The 26,581-nt window shown below is 41.3% G+C and overlaps 1 protein-coding gene across 1 annotated transcript in view; it reads left to right on the top strand.

Moving 5' to 3' along the window:
* Window positions 1-26,581, top strand: part of LOC132827941 (beta-2-glycoprotein 1-like) — a 48,857-nt gene that overhangs the window by 7,503 nt on the left and 14,773 nt on the right. The window contains exons 2-4 of the mRNA XM_060844787.1: window positions 18,205-18,340; window positions 20,945-21,041; window positions 26,199-26,275. Coding sequence (XP_060700770.1) covers window positions 18,205-18,340; window positions 20,945-21,041; window positions 26,199-26,275 — 310 coding nt within the window. The remainder of the gene's footprint in view (window positions 1-18,204; window positions 18,341-20,944; window positions 21,042-26,198; window positions 26,276-26,581) is intronic.

Raw genomic sequence — 26,581 nt, 5'->3', positions numbered from 1 at the left:
CAGTAAATGCTCAATGACACCCAGTTTGCGTTCCACTAGAGCCATTCAGCACTGACCCACAGTAACAGCCGCGCATTCTGTGTACAATATGCACATGCAGAAATTCAAAGACCCTTAAACAGCACCTTCCAAACCCATGAGCATTTACATCTAGAAGAACAAGGGCAACAGATACATGAAAACACCACCACTTGCAAGTTCCCCTCCAAGCCACTTACCATCCTGACTTAGAAATATGTTGCCATTGTTTCACAATCCTGGGTCAAAATCCTGGAATCCCCTCCCTAAGGGCATTGTGGGTCAACCCACAGTAAATTGATGCAGTGGTTCAAGAAGGCAGCTCATCATCACCTTCTAAAAGGCAACTATGCATGGGTAATAAATGCTGGCCAGCCAATGATGCCCATGGCCCATGAGTGAATTAAAAGTAAAGGTGAATAAATGATCATGACTCCACCCAGTTGAACCCTGCCACATCATCATTACCATCATCGACAATCAGTCACTAATGTGTGAATGGCTGATGAGGCCAATCCTAGAGCCACATCTCTGACCACACATTTGGCAGGTGTTTCCAGGAAGTGGGAATATGGGAATGCTGTTGCACATCAGCGGGCATGCTGTCCTTGACAGAAGGCAGATCCAGTTTCAGTGGCAAGGAAATCTCAACAACTGGGGAAACTCCCCTGCTGTTGTCTTCATCAGCTGTATCGGCCATTGATATCATATGAAATCTTCAGCATGGATCGCTGTTGAGGACTTGTTTTGGATTGCACTTTGGCACCTCCCCTCTGACCTTACAGCTGTGGGTGGCACTGCCAGGAGTCAAGAACACGCAATGGCAACGATCCAGGATCACTCGGTCCCTTCCATTGCCTGGTGGTAGATCACCAGGTCACAATGAGTCAGTAACACAGTCAGCAACAGATTAGAATGGCAAATCCACATCAGGGTTTGACTTTTCTTATTTTTCTTTTGCAGGATTTGAGTATCAGTGGCAAAGCCAGTATTTATTGCCTGTCCCTGAATGTCCTTGAACTGAATGGCTTGCTAGGCTATTGTAGAGGGCAGTTATGTTCAACCATGATTCTGTGGATCTCAGATTACATATGGCTGGACCCGGCAAGGATGGCAGATTTCCTTCTCATAAAATATATTGCAAAGCAGACCAGACTTTACAACAACCCCCTTCCTAGTCATCACAACTGCTGCTTGTTTTTATTTAAATTCATGTATTTATGTATTAGCCCAGCTGCTCGGTGGGATTTGAGTCTATGTTTCTGAATGACCAGTCCAGGAACATAGGTGCTATATATCATTCCATAAATTCCTAGCAATTTGCAGCACATAACACCATTCAGCTCTCTGTGCCTTAACTCTGAACAAACGAGCCAGTTGGTTTTATGCATTACCTCAACTAATTCCACTCTTTCTACTCTTCAAAAATCCTCGCAATTTACAATAGAGCACCAAGTTAACCACCATAATCCATGACAAACATTTCTACCTGTTATTGCTCAAGTCATAATCAAAATACCTTTAGATTAGATTAGATTACTTACAGTGTGGAAACAGGCCCTTTGGCCCAACAAGTCCACACCGACCCGCCGAAGCGCAACCCACCCATACCCCTACATATACCCCTTACCTAACACTACGGGCAATTTAGCACGGCCAATTCACCTGACCCGCACATCTTTGTGACTGTGGGAGGAAACCGGAGCACCCGGAGGAAACCCACGCAGACACGGGGAGAACGTGCAAACTCCACACAGTCAGTCGCCTGAGGCGGGAATTGAACCCAGGTGCCTGGTGCTGTGAGGCAGCAGTGCTAACCACTGTGCCACCGTGCCTCCCCAAATGCTGAGTCAGGCTTAATCAAATAGGAAAGCTAATCACAGCACAGTGTATTGGAAATGAACTGGTCATGAACTAACAGCAACAGAGGAACGTCAGGGTCCTACCCACAGGTTTAAATGGATTTGGTTTGTCTTAGAGTTTGTTCAGCCATTCCCAGCATTGTGTTCTTTTTCAGGTTTCCAGCAGTTTTCTATCTTTAACTACCCAGGCCATTCAACTCAATTATTGATTTATTTATTGTCACATGTATTCAATATAAAATACAGTGAAAAGTCTATACTGTCACCATACATTGATGTCATTCACATTACCTTAAAATAAAATAAAAATAAAGGAAGACAATTTAAAGAGAGTCCAACTTCGGTCAATGTCCAAAAGAATTTGTACATTCTGTCTATATTATCAGTCAACTCAAAACCCCAATTCAACTATCTCTTTACTTTGTGCTGATTGAGAAATACAGAAATATTTCACAATGTTATTGAGAGGAGGAGGGAATGATTTTTTTCACACTTCCATGGTCAGTCACCCTATTTCTCTATTGATTTGATCAGATGTTTGTAATGTATATAACCCCTCTTTGGTCACATCAGACTTTCAGAGTCTAGTGATCCCTTTAGCTGCAGCAACATCTCACATTGTGTTCTCAGCAACTCAGCCTATAAGAATCCTGGAAAATGATTACCAAATATTTCCTCCTTGTTTTAGTTTCTCAACTATATTTTTGCAAATACGTTTCAACAGGTAAGTCAGTCAAATATACAAATTTTTAATGAACTTTCCTTTTTTTGCATTAATCTCTCTTCCCAATTCTCTCCAGGAGATGTTGAGTCCATACTGGGTTTGACCCCAGGAGTAGAATGGACATATCACCAAATTGATCCACTGTGTTCAAGTTTAGATGGTGAATACCAGGCTGCAGGCATACAGACTGCATCATAGCTATGTTGTATTCTGACAGGAATATTTGCACAATACTGACTAGTTAGAGATAAAGTGTGGGATTCCTGTGATCCAGGTTACTCAGGCTCCTAGATTACTTACAGTGTGGAAACAGGCCCTTCGGCCCAACAAGTCCACACCGACCCGCCGAAGCGACAACCCACCCATACCCCTACATATACCCCTTACCTAACACTACGGGCAATTTAGCATGGCCAATTCAACTGACCCGCACATCTTTGGACTGTGGGAGGAAACCGGAGCACCCGGAGGAAACCCATGCAGACACGGGGAGAACGTGCAAACTCCACACAGTCAGTCGCCTGAGGCGGGAATTGAACCCAGGTCCCTGGCGCTGTGAGGCAGCAGTGCTAACCGCTGTGCCACCGTGCCTCCTACTGTCACTTTGTCTGGGAAGAGCTAATCCAAGTACATGCTCAGGGTGGCAATTGTCACCTTGTAGGTTTGCAAGGCTCACGGGCTGGCTATTCAGACCAGCTAATTCGCCAGTGTTTGTAAATGCAAATAATTAGGTATTGTTAAGTGGAGCTTAAAAACAGAGTGGTTATGCTGCAGTTGTATAGGATACTGGTGAGGCTGCACCTGCAGAACTGTGTGCAGCTTTGGCATCCTCACTTGAGAAAGGATGTACTGGCACAGGAGAGGTTGACTAGGTTGATTCCGAGTTGAGAGAGTTGGCTTATGAAGAGAGGTTGAGTAGACTGGGACTATATTCATTAGAATTTAGAAGAATGAGGGTGGACCTTATAGAAACATATAACGTGATGAAAGGAACAGATAAGATAGAAGCAGAGAGGTTGTTTCCGCTGGTGAGTTAAACCAGAACTAGGCGGGGCATAGTCTCAAAATAAGGGGAAACAGATTTAGGACTGAGCTGAAGAGGAACTTCTTCAATTCCCCGCCCAGTGAAGTTGTTGTGGTTACCTCATTGATTATTTTTAAGGCAAAGATGGAATTAAGCTTTATGGTGAGTGGACAGTAAGTGGAGCTGAGTCCAAGAAAAAGGTCAGCCATGATCTTATTCAATGGTGGAGCAGGCTTGAGGGGCCATTTGGCTTAATCCTGCTTCGATTTCTTATGTTCTTATGCCAATGCATTATGTTTTTTATTGACTTGTGAAGAATATATTCCTTCTGTTTTATAACTTCAACCTGCATAAGATTCACTTTGAAAATATGATCAAGAGGAAGCTGTTTAGCTCCTGCAGTGTGTTCTGTCACACAATGAGATTATAGCTGATCTCTGTCTCAATTCTAGATACCAACTTTGTCACATATCTCTTAATACCTTTAGTTTTAAAATTAACCATTGATATAGCATGATCTATTGCCTGCAGAACAGAGTTCCAAACTTCTCCCACTGTATGCATGTGGAAGTATTTTTTAACTTGATTCCTGAAAGGTCTGGCCTTAACCAGTGGACTTTGTCCCCGAGCCCAGACTCCCTAATCAGCAGAAGCAATTTATTGCTATTTAATCTTCGTGTTCCTGTAAATATTGTGAAAACTTTTAACCTTGTAAATTCAAGGGAACAAAACCTCAGTTTGTGTAATGTCTTTCTGTAATTTAACTTTTGTAGTCCACACACCATTCTAGTAAATCTACACTGCACTTCCCCCAAGCCAATACATATTCTTCCTACTGACCTGAGGAGATATGCTCTGACCATCTGAGACTTCATAAGGAGAACAAATCTTCAAACTATCTAAGGAATTATGTTATGCTGTACTTGCACACTGGGAAGAACAATCGTTGAATCCCTATAGTGTGGAAGCAGGCTATTTAGCCCACTGAGTCCACACCAATCATCCAAAGAGAATCCCAACCAGGTCCACACTGCTACCCTATTCCTGTAATCCTGCATTTCTGCTGGCTAATCCACCTAACCTGCACAGTCTAAAAATGTGCAGGTTAGGTGAATTGGCCATGCTAAATTGCCCATAGTGTTAGGTGAGGGGGTAACTGTAGGGGAATGGGTCTGGCTGGGTTGTGCTTCGGCGAGTCAGTGTGGATTTGTTGGGCTGAAGGGCCTGTTTCCACACTGTAAGTAATCTAAAAAAACCTTTTGACAGTAGGATGAAACCAGAGCACTCAGAGGAAGCCCACACAGAGGTGAGGACAAGATGCAAACTCCACACAGACAGTTGTCCAAGACTGGAATTGAACCTCTGTCCTTGGCACTGTGAGGCAGCAGTGCTAACCATTGAGCCACCATGCCAATTTATTATGTAGGTAGACCAGGAGTAGTCCTTTGCACATATGATTCAGAATCAGATATATCTATGTAGTTTCTGGCTGTTCTGTTGCAGTATATTAAATTATATTATGTACTGTAATATTTTATTGTAACTAATGAAATGTATACTTGGCTCAGAAAACATACAACTAAGGCCCTCAAGACTCAAGGAATGACAGCATTGTTCCATCGAGAGAAATTGAGTGGACTAGAATTATACGCCCTAAACTTTAGAAGAATGTAAGAAAAAAATGCATTAAATAGTACTTTTAATGACTACTTAATGTCTTTAAGTGCTTTAGTAAAATACTTTTGATGTGTCATCACTATTATAATGTAGGAAATGTAACAGCTAATACATGACCGCAATCATCCACAAATAACAATATGACAAAGATGGGATGATCTGTTTTAGTGATGCTAAATGTAGGCTAGAACAACAGAGAATTCTTCCACTCTGATTCAAATAACTGCCATGGGTTCTTAAACATTCATCTAACCTGGCAGATAAAACCTTGGTTTAATGTTCCGTCTGAAAGATCACACCACAGACAGTGCAATACTTCTTTAGTGGTGTACTGGAGTGTTGGCCTTGACTTTTGTGCTTGAGCCTTGGATTGGGACTCTTACCAAGAGGCTTATGATTCAGATGAGAGTGTGTTACCAAGTGAGCTGCAGCTGTAAGAGACTGATCTCATTGAACTACATAAAATGTTTGAACGAGTTTGGTGCTGGGAGGATATTCCTGCAAATGGAGGGTTCTGTATCTAGCAGTCATGGTCTCAGGACAAAAAGGTAGCCATCTAAGACTAAAATGAGAAGATTTTTCATGTTGGAATTTTTTTACTGCAGACAGATGAAGATTTCCAGTTCTTGAATTTATTATTGAATACCAAGAGAATTTGGTGATAGTGCAGTGAAGTGTAGAAAAAGTGGACCAATTATTATCTTATTGCTCAAGGGTCAAGTGGCCTGCTTCTACTCCTATTGTTTATGTTCTTATGTGAATATCCTTTTGAAACTATCCTTTTTTAACAAGTTTAAGTGGTGATCTTGCTGGTTGGGAAGTTTGGTTCTAGAACTGCATAACAATACACTGCACTGTTGAACAGCCCTCTCATTTTGCTTCACTGATCACAAACATAATCTGAAATGTAGAAGAACTCCTTGAAAGGTCACTGCGTCCAAATGACATTTATTGGTAAATGTTAAAATCAAACAAAAAGGTCAAAGTTAGCACATTTTCTGCTGTTTGCAAATTTATTTTTGCAATGAAAGGACTTGAAAATACAAATGACACTCAACAGCAATCCCAGCAGGACGTAGATGGTTGGAATGGGAAAGAGTTTTGCAGTTGCAGGATGCTGCCTATTGACTTCTTCAGAAACCTCCTGGGCTGTTGAAACCTGACTGCAATAAGGAGAGCTGGAGTGAGAGGGAGGTAGCAACACAGAGATAGAGAATGGTTTAAAACAGATGCAAAGAAAACAAAGCCAGACAAAAGGAAAAGAAATCAATGACAAACATGGTCTCCTCCATTTTCTTCTGATTTTATTTAAAAATCTGAGTAGAGCAGCTTGTAGGTTTTGAATGATTTGTCTTGTTTTCATGAACAGCAGAATTAGGGCCCAGAGTAGGCCATTCAGTTCCTTGAATCTGCTCTACCATTCAAAACGATCATGGCTCAATCATTGCATCATCTCCACTTTCCTGTTCTATCCCACACTCCGCAGTTCCCTGAGCATCTTAAAACCTACTAAACATGGTCTTGAATATATTCAACAATGAAATCACTTGGGTAGAGAATCTGGAAGACCCATAACACTCTGGATGAAAAGGGTTCTTCTCAACCAAGAATGACATGGTTAACTCCTTCTCCCCACTTCAGATTCACAGCACAAATGAGCTCTTACTGGAAACCTGCTGAAAACAAGACCATAAGAAAAAGGAACAGGAGTAGGCTGTTCGGCCCCTCAAGCCTACTCTGCCATCCAATAGAATTGTGGCTGATCTGATCCTCCTCACAACCCACTTTCCTGCAATTTCACTGTCATCCGAAAGATCAACTGGCTTTAGTGAGAATTCCAGTCCAAATATCTGGATATTCAGAGATTGCAGCTCTACTTTATTGGTATAACTGTAAGCTCAGGGGTGTCCTGATGATCCCATCTGAGGTGAACCATCAGTAGGTTGTCTGGTGTAGAGTACTCAGACTTATCAGGATGGGCAGACACTTGCAATTCCTTATGCAGCAACTTTCCATGGAGGGGAGAAGGATAACAGTTGAAATCAAAAACCAGAGGATTTAACAGATGCTGGTGTCTGAAAAGCAGATTGAGGATGCAGGTTAACTTTTATTCCTACCACTTGTTGGACTGCAAATGGTATGGAATAAGAGAGTAAGCATAGCTGCTGTAGGCTAAGAGTTTGTATTACCAGAGTTCAACTGGCAGCATTTTCACTTTTGCATTTGAAGGTTGTGAATATAACCCTCCTCCAAGGCCTAAGAGCAAAACAAAGACAGAAATTGCTAGAGAAAATCAGCAACTCTGGCAGATCTATGGAGAGAAGGCAGAATCAATGTTTCAGCTCCAATGACTCTTCAGAACAACACCTAACTCTGGCTGATACCGCAGTGTGGTCCCGGATGTTGAATCATTGCAAGACTCATCTTTGGATAAACTTTGAAGCTGATCATGATGCTGAGTGAAGCAATGCCAGGTTTGAATGTTTATAGAAAGAGTGTAGTAAGGCATGAGTTTGGTCACAGGGGGATTGAACCTGCAACATCAAGGGATGAATGTTTTGGTAAAAGCTGAAGTTCCTTGGCTGGGACTGACAGCAGGAACTGAGTCCACCGTAGCTGGTGGCAGAACCCTGGGGTGGTATTCTGTAGGCAGCAGCCAATTAACTGGTTAGTATTAGGGCCATGGGTTCAACTGAAGATGATGACCCAGTTCCTGATGTGAATGAAATGGCTGAGTAGAAAGTGAGATGTCCCTTACTTGGATTTTTAAGTAGAAAGTGTGATAAATAGAGAGTTGGTGTGTGATGGGGTTGGGGTGGGAGTGATATTGTTCGGGTTGGTTTGTGTTATTGGTGGTGTTGGGCATTAGTATGCAGAAGGTCAGGCTGATGCCTAATTCACTGTCTTTGTGGACTGGGCAATGGACGAAGGCCATTTATTGTATGACAACCCCTGCGACTGCTCATGAAGTTATTTCAGCTCTCTATACCCTGTTTCTCTTTCAGAGAAGACATTATCCAGAATATATTTGGCCCATTGTGTAGAGGAAAACCATTTGGTAGTGTAATGAAAAGAGGCTGTTGTATTAAACAAGATACAGTTTATTGTATGATAGTCACTAAGTACAAGTTACACTGATGTGATAGACATTGTTGTTAGACAATGAGGAAATCGCAGAACGTAGGTCTTACTCCTTTAAGATCCTAAGCCTTTCTACCACAAAGTTAATATGACATTGTCACACTGAGGTAATTCATAAGGCACTCCTCAGCATTAACCCTTTCAGACCTTGACACCGTTCTACATCACAGTTGGATGGAGGAGATTTGACTGTTTTGGTAAGTTTAAGTGAATGCTAATTGATTGAAAATTAATGTTGTTCAACATTCTTCATAAGATTAGATTTTTCTTAGTAGCTATTGCTGAGCTCTGTGGATTAAATGTGTGAAGTGGAGTCCATGTTATTCACCAGGGTTGTTCCATGAATGCGTGTGATGTGAAGGATCATTCTTTATTAATTCCATTTTTACTTCTCTCATTTGGAAATGATATGAAATGTTGCGATGGGGATCATGAAAGGATATGAGAAAATACATTGAAAAGAATAAAAATACATTGAAATACAATTCATAGTGGATTTCTCCCCCTCTCTTTAGCATGTGGCAGACCACCAGAGGTCAACAATGCAAATATCGTGAATGGGAAAAAGGTGTACGAATCTGGAGAAGAGGCAGCATATTCCTGCCGGTCTGGGTACATAAGGCATGGTTTCAATAAATTGATTTGTCCAAAGAGCGGAGTTTGGGAAAGACCCACAATCAAGTGTGTGCGTAAGTGGATGAACAAATTCTTAGCAATGCAGCTAAACTTTTAATTTTAACTCCAACTCTCAACTCTGAGCGCAATCATTTCAGATCTTAACATCAGTTCCCATTTTTTTCTCTGACAGCAGTTCTTGGTGATGGCTCTGATGGTGTTATTTTGAACTCCACCGTAATTTGCAATCTCATGCCCCAGCCTGCCAGTCAATCAGTATCATGAAGCCAGGGGACTAGACCCGGTTCAATGGAGAGTGCAGGAGGGCATACCAGGAGCAGCACTAGGCATATCTGAAAATGAGGTGTCAATTTGGTGAAGACACCAAACAGGACTACTGGCATGCCAAACAGCACAAACAGTGAGTGATAGACAGAGCTAAAAGTCAAAACAACAACAGTTTAAAAAGGAGAAGAGCAAACAAAGGAAGCACATGGTGAGGACAGTGCAGGAGAGAGAGAGAACCTGCACAGTTACTGCCTTTGCTATTTGAATTTGTGTATCGCTGCATCTGGGAAAATTAACAAACAGTGAAATTCTATTCGTTTTAAAATAGTGTTGGAAAAGGATAGACCAGACCTAAAGGTTGAAGTTCTAAATTGGAAAGGCCACTTTTGACGGTATTAGGCAAGAACTTTCGATAGCTGATTGGAGGCAGATGTTCACAGGTAAAGGGACGGCTGGAAAATGGGAAGCCTTCAGAAATGAGATAGCGAGAGCCCAGAGAAAGTATATTCCTGTCAGGGTGAAAGGGAAGGCTGGTAGGTATAGGGAATGCTGGATGACTAAATAAATTGAGGGTTTGGTTAAGAAAAAGAAGGAAGCATATGTCAGGTATAGACAGGATAGATCGAGCGAATCCTTAGAAGAATATAAAGAAAGTAGGAGTATACTTAAGAAGGAAATCAGGAGGGCAAAATGGGGACATGAGATAGCTTTGGTAAATAGAATTAAGGAGAATCCAAAGGGTTTTTACAAATATATTAAGGACAAAAGGGTAACTTGGGAGAGAATAGGGCCCCTCAAAGATCAGCAAGGCAGCCTTTGTGTGGAGCCATAGAAAATGGAGGAGATACTAAATGAATATTTTGCATCAGTATTTACTGTGGAAAAGGATATGGAAGATATAGACTGTAGGGAAATAGATGGCGACATCTTGCAAAATGTCCAGATTACAGAGGAGGACGTGCTGGATGCCTTGAAACGGTTAAAAGTGGATAAATCCCCAGGACCTGATCAGGTGTACCAGAGAACTCTGTGGGAAGCTAGAGAAGTGATTGCTGGGCCTCTTGCTGAGATATTTGTATCATTGATAGTCACAGGTGAGGTTCCGGAAGACTGGAGGTTGGCAAACGTGGTGCCACTGTTTAGGAAGGGCGGTAAAGACAAGACAGGGAAGTATAGACTGGTGAACCTGACCTTGGTGGTGGGTAAGTTGTTGGATGGAATCCTGAGGGACACGATGTACATGTATTTGGAAAGGCAAGGACTGATTCAGGATAGTCAACATAGCTTTGTGCTTTGGAAATCATGTCTCACAAACTTGATTGAGTTTTTTGAAGAAGTAACAAAGAAGATTGATGAGGACAGAGTGGTAGATGTGATCTATATGGACTTCAGTAAGGCATTTGACAAGGTTCCCCATGGGAGACTGATTAGCAGGGTTAGATCTCATGGAATACAGGGAGAACTAGCCATTTGGATACAGAACTGGCTCAAAGTTAGAAGACACAGGGTGGTGGTGGAGAGTTGTTTTTCAGACTGGAGGCCTGTGACCAGTGGAGTGCCACAAGGATCGGTGCTGGGCCCTCTACTTTTAGTCATTTACATAAATGATTTGGATGCAAGCATAAGAGGTATAGTTAGTAAGTTTGCAGATGACACCAAAATTGGAGGTATAGTGGACAGTGAAGAGGGTTACCTCAGATTACAACAGGATCTGGACCAGATGGGCCAATGGGCTGCGAAGTGGCAGATGGAGTTTAATTCAGATAAATGCGAGGTGCTGCATTTTGCGAAAGCAAATCTTAGCAGGACTTATACACTTAATGGTAAGGTCTTAGGGAGTGTTGCTGAACAAAGAGATTTTGGAATGCAGGTTCATAGCTCCTTGAAAGTGGAGTCACAGTTAGATAAGATAGTGAAGAAGGTGTTTGGTATGCTTTCCTTTATTTGTCCGAATATTGAGTACAGGAGTTGGGATATCATGTTGCGGCTCTACAGGACATTGGTTAAGCCACTGTTGGAATATTGCTTGCAATTCTAGTCTCCTTCCTATTGGAAAAATGTCGTGAAACTTGAAAGGATTCAGAAAAGATTTACAAGGATGTTGCCAGGGTTGGAGGATTTGAGCTACAGGGAGCGGCTGAACAGGCTGGGTCTGTTTTCCCTGCAGCGTTGGAGGCTGTGGGGTGACCTTATAGAGGTTTACAAAATCATGAGGGGCATGGATAGGATAAATAGACAACATCTTTTTCCTGGGGTCGGGGAGTCCAGAACTAGAGGGCATAGGTTTAGGGTGAGAGGGGAAAGATATAAAAGAGACCTAAGGGGCAACGTTTTCACGCTGAGGGTGGTACGTGTATGAAATGAGCTGCCAGAGGAAGTGGTGGAGGCTGGTACAATTGCAGCATTTAAGAGGCATTTGGATGGGTATATGAATAGTTGGGGTTTGGAGGGATATGGGCCGGGTGCTGGCAGGTGGGACTAGGTTAGGTTGGGATATCTGGTTGGCATGGGACGGGTTGGACCGAAGGGTCTGTTTCCATGCTGTACATCTCTATGACTCTCTGACTTTAAGTCATTCCACAATCAATGGATCAGATCTAAGCTCTGCAGTCCTGCCGCATTCACATCCAGTCATGAATGGTGGTGGACGATTAAACAATGCACTGGCGGAGGAAGCTCCATAAATATCCTCATCCTCAACAATGGGAAAGCCCAGTATATCATTACCAAAGAGAAGGCTGAAGCATTTGCAGGAATCTGCAGATCGAAGTGCTCGACAAAAGGACTGAATCCTAAAGGTGAGGTGAGAGACAGTGCCGTTGATAATTCAGTCTATTCCACAGTTTCTCAGTATCCTATTGCTAGTCATCAGCTGATTTGATTTCCTCTGAAGTGATTGTAACGAGTTCAGTCAGCTAGATCTCATGGAATATGAGTTCCCTGATCGGGGCTGTTTACCTGATCCCATTTCAGTATTGACTAAGGAAAAGCAGACTTGTCAAGAAATTCACTTGCAACAGCCACCTTTGAGTTGGCGTAAGCATTTCTGGCATCATGCTGTTGTTTGGGAAGTTGACCCAGTTGATCCTGCTGTTGAAGACTAGGCCCGGTACATGGAAAGGATGCATTATTTTTTCCAGGCAAATGACACTGGGGCAGATGAAAAACAACAAATAATTCTGTTGACAGCTGGTGGACCCACAGCCTTTTGGGTTATTGGAAGCCTAATATTTCCTGAGACACCAGATACTAAAACCTTTCAAGAGTTGATGGATTTATTTCAGGACCCAAACCCTCCTCTAATTCTGAGATGCTATCAGTTATACTCAGCAGTTCAAGAGCTAAGGGAATCTGTATTAGGATTTTTGCCTAGATTAAGACAACCGGCAGATGAGTATGACTTTGGGTTTACCCTTCATGAGATGCTGGGTGACTGTTTGGTATGTGGGATTAATGATGTATTCATGCAGAAGTGCCTACTAGCTGAAACCCAGCTGGACTTCGAACAGGAACTACAACTGGCTTTATCATTGGAAAATACAGCATGTGGAGCATATGAGTTACAAGGTATTCCAATGGAAGTGGACACCCTCACCAGGCTGACTGAGCTTGGGGACCAATACTTGAGTGCAGGCAATTGCTCAGCTTCACAAGAGACATATCCTGAACAGCAGTACTCTTGATCAGCCCACAGCAAAATCCCAAAACAAAGTTACCTCTCAGCCCAAACGGTTAACATTTTCTTCAGCATTTGGGCTGGCAAGTCATTGTAGTTGCTGCCAGTATGTGGACTCAAAACAGTAAGAATCCCACTGGACCTAAATGGAGGAAGGGTTCATAGTGCACACCCTGGAAAGTTCACCTACATCTGGTTGGGAACAGTTAAATTACTTAGCAATATCCAAATCAGAGATAATCAAAATAAACATTGAGTGGTCACCCAGTTCTAATGGAGGTTGATACCAGTGCTGGATTCCAAACCTTACGTTTATGCAAGACCCTGGCTAGACTAAGAACCTATACCAGGGAACTTTTATAGATTAAGGGTACAACTTGGTTGGAAGATAAAGTGAAGACAATCAAAGGTGCCCTGGCTCCTATGTCTGTACCAGACCTAAGCTTGGGCTGGTGAACTATTACAGAAAGTTCATACATAGCCATCCTGGCATATTTGCATCAATTCTTTTAAAATGGGGCAGCCTTGGAAATGGTTGCGTAGCCAAGCCATAGCTTTTAGGGAAATGTAAAAACAGCTGTCATCCTCTAAACTATTGACACACTGTGATCTCAAGTGAAATTGGTATTGACATGTGTTACTCTGTATGACATTTGAGTAATATTAGTTCATGGGTAGCCCAATGGAGAGGAATACCTAATAGTGTATGCTTCCTAGACTTTGGCTAATGCAGAGTGTAATTATGCCCAGAGATAGAGAAGGAAGGTTTGACAGTCGTAGTTGAATTTTGAAGGTTGAGGTTCTGGATGTAGGTTTGCTCGCTGAGCTGGAAAGTTCATTTGCAGACGTTTCGTCACCATACTAGGTAACATCTTCAGTGAGCCTCCAGATGAAGCATTGGTGATGTAGCCTATTTTCTATTTCTCTGTTTGGGTTTCCTTGGGTTGGTGATGTCATTTCCTGTGATTATGTTATTTCCCATGGTGATGTCATTTCCTGTTCTTTTTCTCAGACGCAGTAAATGGGATCCAAGTCAATGTGTTTGTTGATAGAGTTTCTAGGAATTCTTGTCCATGTCTCTGTTTGGCTTGTCCTAGGATGCTTGTGTTGTCCCAATCGAAGTGATGTCTTTCTTATCCATATGTAAGGATACTAGTGAGAGTGGGTCATGTCCTTTTGTGGCTAATTGATGTTCCTGTATCCTGTTGGCTAGATTTCTGCCTGTTTGTTCAATGTAGTGTTTGTTACAGTTCTTGCAAGGTATTTTGTAAATGACATTAGTTTTGCTTACTGTTTATATGGGGTCTTTCAAGTTAATTAGCTGCTGCTTTAGTGTGTTGGTGAGTTTGTGGGCTACCATGATGCCATCTGTATTCTGTTTTTTACTATAGACCTGTCATATAAACACAGTGGCAGATCAGAGGCTATAAATACTGCAGTGAATAACTCACTTACAAACTGCCCATAGTCCGTCCACCATATACAAGACAGAAGTCAGGAATGCAATGGAATACTCTCAATTACATGGATAAGTCAAGTTCCAACAACACTCAAAAAGCTTGATACCATCCAAGATGAAATAGCCCTCTTGATTGGCTCCACATGCACAAACATTCACTCCCTCCATCACCAACAGTCAGGTGCAGCCGTGTACATTATTTAAAAAATGCACTACAGAAATTCAGCAAGACCCCCTAGGCAGCACCTTCCAAACTCATGACAAGTTCCACCTGGAAAGACAAGGGCAAGAGATACATGAGAACACCACCATTCCCCTCCAAGTTCCTCTCCAAGCCATTTACCGTTTTGAGTTTAGAATAAATCGATGTTCTCTTTGTATTGTTGGGTCAAAATCCCTAAGGGCATGCGATGGTTCAAGAAGGCAGCTCACCACCATCTTCTCAAAGGCAGCTGGAGACAGGCAATAAATGTTAGCCTAGCCAGTGACGCCAAGTGCCACAATTGAATACAAAATTCAATTTACAGCTTCTTTGGACCCATCTTTTGTTTCCACCTTGTGTCATTCCCATCCAGCTTGCTTTTTTGTCATTCCCTCCACCTGCTACTCTACCACAGAACTTCCTATCCTCCCTATGTGTCTGTACTTGTTTAAATCTGTTATACTCCTAACATTTGCTGTAATTTGCTGTAATTACATCTGATGTAATGAAGCATTGTCTCTTTCCCTCTACACAGATGTGTCCAACTTGCTGTATATTCCAGAAATTTTCTCTTCTTATTTCAATCAGAGGATTATTTTCTTTGCTTTTGTTTTGGTGAAGTGACAATAGAAGACAGTTGTGAATCTTGTGTGAATCTTGTAGGCTCTTGAGTGAATGTCATTGGAGACATTTTCCACAAGAACTCCCTCATGAATGAAGTCTGAGGTCTCTTGAGGAAAACTATCACAATAATAAACTTTAATACGTAATATCTGCTTCCATCAATGAAAATTTAAGAGTGATGGTAGCCATGAAACTGTGGGAAGGGTGGGTGCCCAGAGGAGGGAGGTAAGCACAGCAACATATTGACAACAGAATTTTCAATCATGAGAGAAGGAGATAACGACTTCTATAACCACAAACATGAAATGTAAATGGTTAGATATCTTTGGAACAGGGTAATAAAGCAGATATTGCAGCTCCTGAAATGAGAAGTAACCTCAACTGCTTTGTATCAAAGCCAACAACATCTGAAGGAACAAGATTGAGGACCTGCAGAAAGATTTCCAGGAGTTAAGTGTTAAAGATCACAACTTCAGGCATTACAAACCTCATGACTTGGAGGTGCTGGTGTTTGACTGGGGTGGACAAAGTTGAAAATCACACAATACCAGGTTACAGTCCAACAGGTTTACTTGGAAGCACCGGCTTTCGAAGCGCCAGACCACAACCACCTGATTAAGCAGAGGTGCTCCGAAAGCTAATACTTCCAAATAAACCTGTTGGACGACAACCTGGTGTTGTACGATTTTTAACATTATAAACATCAAGGTTGTTGCAAATTCAAGATGAACTTTTTAAGACACTTTAAGAATTTAGAGATATGTGCCCCTATTAATGGTGGATGTATTCAGGAAAAGCCTACAATCCCTCAAATGCAAAACAAACCAGTTCTTGAACTCATTTCTCTCCTTCTCCATAATATCCTTTCACAGAAACTGATGTTCGGGTGAGACTATGTGTTCAGAGTTGTCCAATTGACTGATTATTCTAAATAAACTAGCATTGTCTTATTGCATATTTTATTTAAACATGCATTTCTGTGATAGAGTGACTTCTTTTTGTATTGTCATTATTTACTTATAATTGACATTTTAACAAAAGATCAATGTACACAAAATGACTTTCTGTATAGGACTTTTTATATGGACAATGAAGTGAAATGAAGTGAAGCTGCACTAGGGAAGTGAGGCTGATGCAAAATTCAGATTCACTGGAGCACTAGGGCCAGTTCAAGAGTTAGGGATAACTTACGAAAAGCATATTGTGAGCACTAGGGGAGGATTTAAAACAAATAAGACTGGATGAGGAAGGGAGGGCAACATCAAGGCTGCAAAATTAGAGTACTTGAAAAGAAATATACATTTTTAGATACTTGTGTGTGAGTAAAAGAGTTTGAAAATGGCAATTAAAACTGGGTGTGGAAAAGCAAAGAAAAAAGGAAAAAAAATTACAAAACCAATGGAACTCAAGGTAAAATGGGTGTACATTAATGCACATTGGCAGAAACAGAATAAGGAAACTAAATTCATTGCTAAAAGTACATAACACTAAGTGAAATGTTCATTTGGAGAGCTGGTGTAGACATGATGGGCCAATAGCCTGCAGCTGCATTGTAACAATTCCATGGTAAAAAGTGACTGCAAGTAGCAGTGTGTAAATTTATAACAGAAGTGTGATCTAAACAGAATAACTTTGGGTTAAGCAACGTAACACCAAGTGATCTGTTACATTACTATTAAAGATGCTGAACAGCAGGAAGGTCATTGAGAATTTTCAATGGAAAGAACTAAATTTCCTGAATTTGGACTATTTTCTTAGTCAACATCTAATGAGAAAAGGGCATTATTTGACTCAGTATAATGGGACATAAATTCATGGATGTAGGTTTGCTCGCTGAGCTGGAAGGTGCATTTCCAGACGTTTCATCGCCTACTAGCAACATCTTCAGTGGGCCTCCGGGTGAAGCCTTGTTAATAATTTCTGCTTTCTATTTATTTGTTTGGGTTTCTTTGGGTCGGTGATGTCATTTCCTGTGGTGACATCGTTTCCTGTGGTGATGTAATTTCCAGATCTTTTTGTCAGGGGGTGGTAGATGGGGTCTAACTCCATGTATTTGGTGATAGAGTTCCAGTTGGAATGCCATGCTTCTAGGAATTCTCGTGCGTGTCTCTGTTTGGCTTGTCCTAGAATGGATGTGTTGTCCCAGTTGAAATGGTGTTCTTCCTCATCTGTATGTAAGGATACTAATGAGAGAAGGTCATGTCACTTCGTGGCTAGTTGATGTTCATGTCTAGTTTTCTGCCTGTATGTCCAACGTAGCGTTTGTTACAGCCTTTGCACGATATTTTGTAATTAACATTAGTTTTGCTTGTTGTCTGTATAGGTTTTTTCAGCTTCATTAGCTGCTGTTTTAGTGTTGGTGAGTTTGTGGGCTACCATGATGCCAAAGGGTCTGAGTAGTCTGGTGTCATTTTTGAGATGTCTTTGATGTAGGGAAGAGTGGCTAGGGTTTCTGGATGCATTTTGTCTGCTTGTTTTGGTTTGTTGCTGAGAAATCTGTGGACTGTGTTCATTAGGTACTGCTTTTACTTTTAGGTATTTAGCTTTCTTTGCTGGCTTTTTATATTTTTAAAATGGAAAAATTAATGAAATGAATCAATTGAAAATTGTTGATTTTTTCATACAGATGTTTTTTGGATGATCCTGACATCAGACTGCACCTTTGGATGTCACAGTCAATTGGAGGTTTATTCAAATTGACTGCTGAAATCCACTAAACAGTTTTCAAATCAGTAATGGGAGCAAAGCTTTAGCAATGTAGATTTAATATATTGTCCAATCTCATGAATTACATTAGAGTATCTATTTTTCAGGTGCATTTAATTCTCTATTTAAAGCCTCTGAATCCTTCAATTGGATTCAATCAGTAACACAGCCATTGTCTCTTGAAAAAGCTGAAATGTATAGTGTGTTTTACTGTGTTGTGGGAAAAACACAAGTCTCAGAGTCAGAATTGGAGTTCAGTGACAGAGTTTATTGCACAAGGAAATACCAGAGCTCTGGGGACAGAAAGACACCGACAGCACAATGGTCAGCTGCGAGTTTTTCCTCCATTCAGAGCACATACCAAGAAACTTTTATATATCTTGTGATACAATAAGTCAGTGATGAGATTATTGTCTTTGTAACATGGTTTGTTTATGGCAATCATTGCAGAATCGTTGATAGTTTTGATATAGTCTTTGTCAGTTCCAGTGCAGCCTTTGTTAATTTCCGCATGATCATTGTCAGTTTCAATGTCAGCATGGAAGTCCATTGCTGTAGTAATGGGCACTAATCGCTCTTCCTGAGAAGAATGATTACTGCAGACCTGGCTATTAGCGTTTCGTATTGAATCTGTATCAAGCCGTTAGCATTTCTATAAGAGGTGTTGGCTGGCCCCAGACACTTCAGTGGGCAGTGTTCGTTACCCCCACCCGCCTTAAACTAATCAGCTGGGTTGTGAGTACATTGTACTGGCATTCTGGTGGCCCCAGGCAGTGTCTCTATCTGCTCTGCTGTTTCTCTCCATATTGCGATCCGGTGGCCATCTTGTGTGTCAAGTTGGCAAACTGACGCCTCGGTGGCCATCTTGTGTGTCCGTGTACCTAGTGTCAACTTGCCCTGTGACATCTCCATCTTCAACTCTAATTTCTATGAGTTCAATTTCCAAACATAGTACATTTTTCTTTAATCGTTTCTCAGTTTATTGCAGAACCTGAACTGTATACAAGCCAACAGGATGCTGGAACTACAGAAATTTTTTGTGAAAATTAGGATGAGTTATTTTCACTTATTAGGCAATACAGGAGACGTGCCAAGAATTTGAACACCTTTTCACTTTTAGTACCTAAGTCAGGATTAGCCAAACCTGCAATTCTCTCTCACATTATTTTAAAACATAACCTACTTTGCATGTTCAACTTAAAATTTAATACAGGCCCACATGGTTGAAAGGGATAGTCAACATGGCTTTATGTGTAGGAAATCATGTCTCACAAACATGATTGAGATTTTTGAGAAGTAACAAAGAGGATTGATGAGGACAGAGTGATAGATGTGATCTATATGGACTTCAGTAAGTTGGTCGTCAAGGTTCCCCATGGGAGACTGATTAGCAAGGTTTGATCTCATGGAATACAGGGAGAACTAGCCATTTGGAAACAGAACTGGCTCAAAGGTAGAAGACAGAGGGTGGTGATGGAGGATTGTTTTTCAGACTGGAGACCTGTGACCAGTGGACTGCCACAAGGATCGGTGCTGGGTCCTCTACTTTTTGTCATTTACATAAATGATTTGGATGCGAGCATAAGAGGTACAGTTGGTAAGTTTGCAGATGACATCAAAATTGGAGGTGTACTGGACAGCGAAGAGGGTCACCTCAGATTACAACAGGATCTGGACCAGATGGGCCAATGGGCTGCGAAGTGGCAGATGGAGTTTAATTCAGATAAATGTGAGGTGCTGCATTTTGTGAAAGCAAATCTTAGCAGGACTCATACACTTAATGGTAAGGTCCTAGGGAGGTTTGCTGAACAAAGAGACCTTGGAGTGCAGGTTCATAACTTTTTGAAAGTGGAGTCGCAGGTAGATAGAATAGTGAAAAAGATGTTTGGTATGCTTTCCTTTATTGGTCAGAGTATTGAGTACAGGAGTTGGGAGGTCATGTTGCGGCTGTACAGGACATTGGTTAGGCCACTGTTGGAATATTGTTTGCAATTCTGGTCCCTTTCCTATCGGAAGGATGTTGTGAAACTTGAAAGGGTTCAGAAAAGATTTACAAGGATGTTGCCAGGGCTGGAGGATTTGAGCTATGGGGAGAGGCTGAACAGGCTGGGGCTGTTTACCCTGGGGCATTGGAGACTGAGGAGTGACCTTATAAAGGTTTACAAGATTATGAGGGACATGGATAGGATAAATAGGCAAAGTCTTTTCCCTGGGGTCAAGTAGTCCAGAACTAGAGGGCATAGGTTTAGGGTGAGAGGGGAAAGATATAAACGAGACCTATGGGGCAACTCTTTCACACAGAGAGTGGAATGAGCTGCCAGAGGAAGTGATGGAGACTGGTACAATTGCAACATTTAAGAGGCGTTTGGTTGGGTATATGAATAGGAAGGGTTTGGAGGAATATGGGCCGGGTGCTGGCAAGTGGGACTAGATTGGGTTGGGATATCTGGCTGGCATGGACGGGTTGGACTGAAGGGTCTGTTTCCATGCTTTACATCTCTATGACTCTAACATCTGATTCTTCTGTGTTCCTCTTTAGGAAGAATCGATCTGAAATATCATGACTAAATTCTCCCTGACATTGACATATCTGAGCAATCTCAAGTTCTAACGTATCACAAGCATGATGAGGAGCTTTAATGCCTCTCCTTCACTCCAACAATGTACATTTAGGTACACTTTAGAAAAGTCAACATTGTGCTCTTTGAGTGCAACAGCAAAATTGCAGCCAGTATTAGCCATGTGTATTAGAAGTGTCTAAGATTCTTTAACATTATGATGGATGTTTGCCAGGATATCTGGATTAAATTACATAATTACACCCAGAGAGCAAATATTCTGCATGTGTTGAATAAATATATTTGTTGGTAATGTGCAAAAAAAATATAAATTAATTCTGAATTTCATGGTTTTGTGTTCCCCTAAAAGCCAGACCTTGTCATGTGCCAAAAGTGCTGGAAAATGGAGAAATGCATGTAACAGACTTAACATTTGGGAAACAGGTCTACTACAGCTGCAATGCAGGGTAGGTACAGTGTCGTGGACATGCAACAGCAAAATAGCAAAACAGTCAGGCGTAAGATTGGCAACATTGTTGAGATTTTCATTCCTTATGCATCAATTCCCCTTTCCAAGTCCTCTTTCAGAATTGTGCCACCTAACTTGGCCACTCAGTTGCCAGTAAAAGATCCAAAATTAGACCTTTAACTTGAATCTCCAAGCTGAAATCCATGTTACATACATTCTAGTGTCCTAGCTTATCTAATAATGTACTACAATAATTCCACAGTAACTATTTTAATATGGGTTCATCTGTTCAGTTAAGCTCAAGATCTGTTCATCAAAGAGTTTTCATGAGTAATATTTAAATCAGGATTTAGCAACTCTGCCTGGAGTTGCTCTACTTCCAACCTTCAGAGAGAGTCATCATTGATCAGACAAGTGAGCTCACAGTTTCATCACAGCAAACTTCAGAGGTTCAGTTCATAGTCTCCCAATTCCTGCACAGCCCATTATACCTTTTTCCCAAATTCCAATGAACAGGATAGACAGGGCAGACTCATTGTTCCTGCCTACTCCTGCCCTGTGGGACTTTTCTCTTCCTACTTTGATTTGATGTTTTTCTTCCTTTGTCCAAGGCCTCCCATTTACAACTTGCAATTCTTTTGGTTATTTTCACTAAAGATGTGCTGGCCAGGAGAATTGGCCATTCTAAGTTGCCCATAGTATTAAGTCAGAGAGAAATGTTTCTGGGTGGGTTACTCTTCGGAGGGTCGGTGTGGACCTGTTGGGCCGAAGGGCCTCTTTCCACACTAATGTAACCAGTTCATGGTCTCCAGCTGCTCACCCTTTACCATGGACATGCATTTCCTCTCCATGTCCATCCTCCATCAGGATGGTCTCAGGACTCTCTGCTTCTTTCTGGAAAAAAGGCCATCCACCACCAGCCTCCTCTACCTGGCCGAGCTCGTCCTCACCCTGGACAACTTTTCCTATAACTCCTCCCACTTTTTTCAGGTTAAAGGTTAAAGGTATGGACATGGGTACAGTTATTCCTGTCCGTTTGTGGGGAATGTGGATCATTCCTTGTTCCAGTCCTACTTGGGCTCCCATCTACAACTCTTTCTCCAGTACATCGATGACATAATTGGTGCAGTTTCCCTCTCTTGTCCAGGATTGGAAAAGTTTCTCAATTTCGCTTCCAATTTCCAGCTAGTTCTCACCTTCACCTTGTCCATCTCCGACTTTTCCCTTTCCTCCCTTGTTATCTCTGTTTCCATTTCTGGGGATTGACTGGCCACCAATATCCGCTACAAACCAACCATCTCCCACAGTTACCTTGACTCTACATCCTTACACCCTGCTTCTTTAAAAACTCAATTCCATTCTCCCAGTTCTTCCATCTCCATTGAACTGTTCCGATAGTGCCAACTTCGATAAGGAAGCCTCCAAAATGACCAACTTGTTCCTCAACCAGAGATTCCCGAACTCCGTGCTTGATAAGGCCCTCAGCCATGTCCAACCCATCTCCTGCACTTTGGCCCTCACTCCCATCTTCCCTCCCAAAACAGTGATAGGTCCCCCCAGTCCTCACTTACCATCCCACTAGCATTCAGAGGATAATTAGCTGTCATTTCTGCCACATATAGTGAGATGTCACAACCAGGCACATATTCCCCTCAATGTCAGCATTCCACAGGGACCAATCCTCTGGAACATCTTGGTCCACTCCTCCTCCACTTGCAACATTTCCCCACACTCCCAATGCATCTTCCCATGCAGTCACAGAATGTGGTCATTTATTTCCTCCCTTCTCACTGTCCAAGGCCTTCGATCTTTCACATGAAGCAGCAATTTACTGCATTTCACTCAATCTAGTCTACTGTATTCACTGCTCACAATGTGAACTGCTCATTGGGGAAATGAAATGGATACTGGGTGACCACTTTGCAGAACACTTGCTTTCTTTCTGCAAAAATGACAGAGCTTCTGGTTTCCTGCCACTTCAACACACCATCATGTTCCCTTGCCATCTCTCTCTCAGACTTGCTACAGTGCTCCACCAAAGCTCAGCACAAGCTGGAAGAACAATACCTCATTTTCCACTTGGGAACTCTGCAGCCTTCTGGACTCTATGTTGAGTTCAACAATTTTAGAGCTTGAGCACTTTATCCCATGTCCTTGCTGCAACCCCCACTCATAAAGCCTTGTCATCACATGGGCTGCTATCACAACCAATCCATTGTCAACTACTAGTGGTCCCCATTCCCATATATTGATTCTCCCAGGCTGACCTTGACATATCTCTTTGTCTGCCCCACTGCTGTTTTCTCTCTCTCTCTCTCTCTCTCTCTCTGGACTTCACCCCCAACTATTATTTATTCCTTTTTCTTCCCCCACCCCATCTTCACCATATATATCAATCTTTTCTCAGCTAAATTCAGTTCTGAAGGAGGGTCACTGGATCCAAAACAATAACTCTGTTTTTTTTTCTCTCTCCACAGGTACTGCCAGGCCTTCTGAGTTTTCCCAGCAATTTCTGTTTTTGTTTCAGATTCCAGCATCCGCAGTTTTTGTATATTTTTCATTCATCTGCTTATTTGTTAGACTTGATCACTACATAAACTCCATCTTTAATTGTGTTACAATGATTAAGTTGTAACAGTTCATTTAATTTGTCTCTTATTGGGACTATTCAAAAGATCCAGATTCTCGACCTGAAATTTATTGATAAAATTATTTTGCTTCCTTTCTTTTTATAGAGTGTTTCCATGAGATGATGCTGTGAGTTATCCATTAAGTTCTTAGGAAGGCAGGAAAATATTGAATTATTGAGAATACAGTATATCAGTCAAAATATAATTGAGATACAAAAATAAATAAACAGATATCTATTTAGTACTGTTTATAAAACAATTTAGTAGAAATTAAAAAAAGACTAATTTTCAAGATTTTAAGTTTGGATTTATTCCCAGTAACTTCAAATTTATTGAAAGGATTTAGACAATAATACTGCATTATGAGGCCATTTTATTTCCAGTTTATGCAGCTACAATACAACAACAGCCATTGTGTTCTGAGATAAGACATCTAAAGTAAAATGACCATAATAAAGGGGATCTAAGAGATGCAGACACATGTACAAATATTTATTATAACTTACACAAGAATGGCCAAGAATTAAATATCTTTAATAAAAGATATTAAAGGGAGGAAACTGGAGGACCCATGGAAAACCCATGCAGATATAGGGAGAACATGTAAACTCCACGCAGTCACACAAGGCTGGAATCAAATCTGGGTCCCTGGCACTGTAAGGCAGCAGTGCTAACCATAGAGCCACCCTGAGTGACAGGGAACTGCTGAACAACAGCGAACAAAATGCATGCAAAGTGTACAGGTCCACAAAATGTCCAAATGTGGTGAGCTGGCTCAACTTAAGTGGCTTTGTTCCACTATAAGTTCATGGTTTGATCAATCCATACATCAGAAATAAGGGAAGCAAGCAGCTGTGGGACTGGTGCTGACTTATGGATGCTGTAGGGGAACAGCAGCCACCAAGGTCACTTGCGTCAAGATCGAAACAATTCCTGGGATGGGATTGAGGAATTGAGGAAGATGATCAAGGGTCTTCTGGCTAGTCCACTCTACACTCAGGCTGAAGCCTAATTCAACCTTATAAAAACAAAATACTACAGTGTTTGATATTTGAAATAAAACCAGAAAATGCTGAGGATATGCAGCAATCCTAACAGTGCCTATAGAGCGAGAAACAGATTGATGCCCTTATATTAGAACAGTTCTGAAGAATTAATGAATGTTTACAGCATCTTCTATTTTCATCCCATCTTGGGTATCCCAGCAACTAGGCTAATTTTGGTGTCTGCAAAGCAACTTGACGCAGGATGTTTGACAAGTAGTCATAGCAACCTGCTTTCCCTGGGATCACTTGGCTTGCCCCTCGTGTAGGAATCACTTTTTCTTGCCTCATTTCCTGTCACTTACACTTGACAAATTAGCATTCTTGGCTACTACTGACAGGAAAGTTGGTTCTTGCATTATTTGTGGTTACTTTCTTTTATATATAGGTGAAGATGATCTGTTTTCAATACACAGTCTGTGACGTGAAAATAGAGTTGCCAATATGTACTGCTTCCATTTAATCAAATGTCACCTCAAGCCCACATATTTTAGAAAACTCATTGGTTCTGTATAAAAAGAATAGAAGAAGCACCAAAATGTCTGTCGAGACATTAAAACTTTGAAGTGTTTCAAAATGTGAGAATATAAATTACAACAGCTTATTCCAAACCACTATATGTCATCACTTCATTTTTATTACTTTAAATTTTTTTGGACATCTCACTCATCAGTAGCACCTTGTCAATTTAAGTGGTAGTAATATTGGGATTTAATTCACAGAGAATATCATTATCTCTCTTTTATTTAAATGTTACTTTTGGTCAGTTCAATTATTTAGTAAATGGCTTGCGCACAAAGATGTAGAAATAACCTATTTTTATCTCTCTCTGTGGTTGTTATAAATTATTGGGAAAATAATTTTGTTAAACCTTTATTTCTTCTACAAATTCTAAACTAGAAGTAAAACTTTAAGTCAATACATTGAAGGATTTATGGTTACTCATAAACCAGTGTTTTGCTGCTTGAAAATAAGAAACACTATTGTCCTGTAGTCACTGGGATGAAGGAGAATGTGTGGAGAGCTCCACAAGTATGAATAGTAAAAAGGCCGATGGTAGGGTTTAAAGTTCCTTTTCCTCCAAAGAAAACCAGAACATCTTCTGATATAACCTCCTGCACTTCTTTCTCACCGTGTCATTATAAACTGAGATCGAGAGGGCGGGTTTCTCTCGGCATTGCTACCAAATGTGCAACAGCTGTACAGTGATGACTCCATTTTCCAGTTCCCCTTTATCTGAGAGGAGTTGCATATCTGCACACAGTGCCATGAGATTGGAAACACGGGTAGAGGGAAATGGGAGGAGTTAGAAATTCATGCCTCACTCCTCTCTTCTCCACTGCTGTATTCCTGACAATTTCTGTTGGTGACAACATTAAAACTGAGACTTAAATGAATGAAACTTGTGGTGAATTGCAGGCTACTAATTGTCTTTTCTTGTTTTGTTCAATTCTATTGATAATTCTAAATTTATTTGATCAGGTACATTCTTCGGGGATTAAACCACAGCACCTGTCTGCATGATGGGACATGGAGTGATCAGCATCAATTCTGTGAACGTAAGCATTTTGCAAACAAGTGAGTTTAATCATTGTGAGGAAACTTAAAGAAAAGAATGACTGCATCATTTACACAACTGGGTAACGGGGAATAGTCGAAGATTGATTGGAACAAACTGGGCATTAATGGATGTTAATGATATGATGCACAGGTGAAGGGCATTGTTTAACTAGATACCTAAATACTTGTCAGGACTCATGTAGTAAAGTGGTAGTGTCCCCACCTCTTGGCCAGGAGGCCTGGGTTCAGGTCCCACCTCTTCTGGAAGTGTATCATAACAATGGTGAATGAGTTAATTGAAAAAT

Source organism: Hemiscyllium ocellatum, chromosome 25 (assembly GCF_020745735.1).
Source record: "Hemiscyllium ocellatum isolate sHemOce1 chromosome 25, sHemOce1.pat.X.cur, whole genome shotgun sequence".
Taxonomy (NCBI): domain Eukaryota; kingdom Metazoa; phylum Chordata; class Chondrichthyes; order Orectolobiformes; family Hemiscylliidae; genus Hemiscyllium; species Hemiscyllium ocellatum.
Note: the sequence above shows the minus strand (reverse complement) of the source record. Positions and strands in the feature narration are given on the sequence as shown.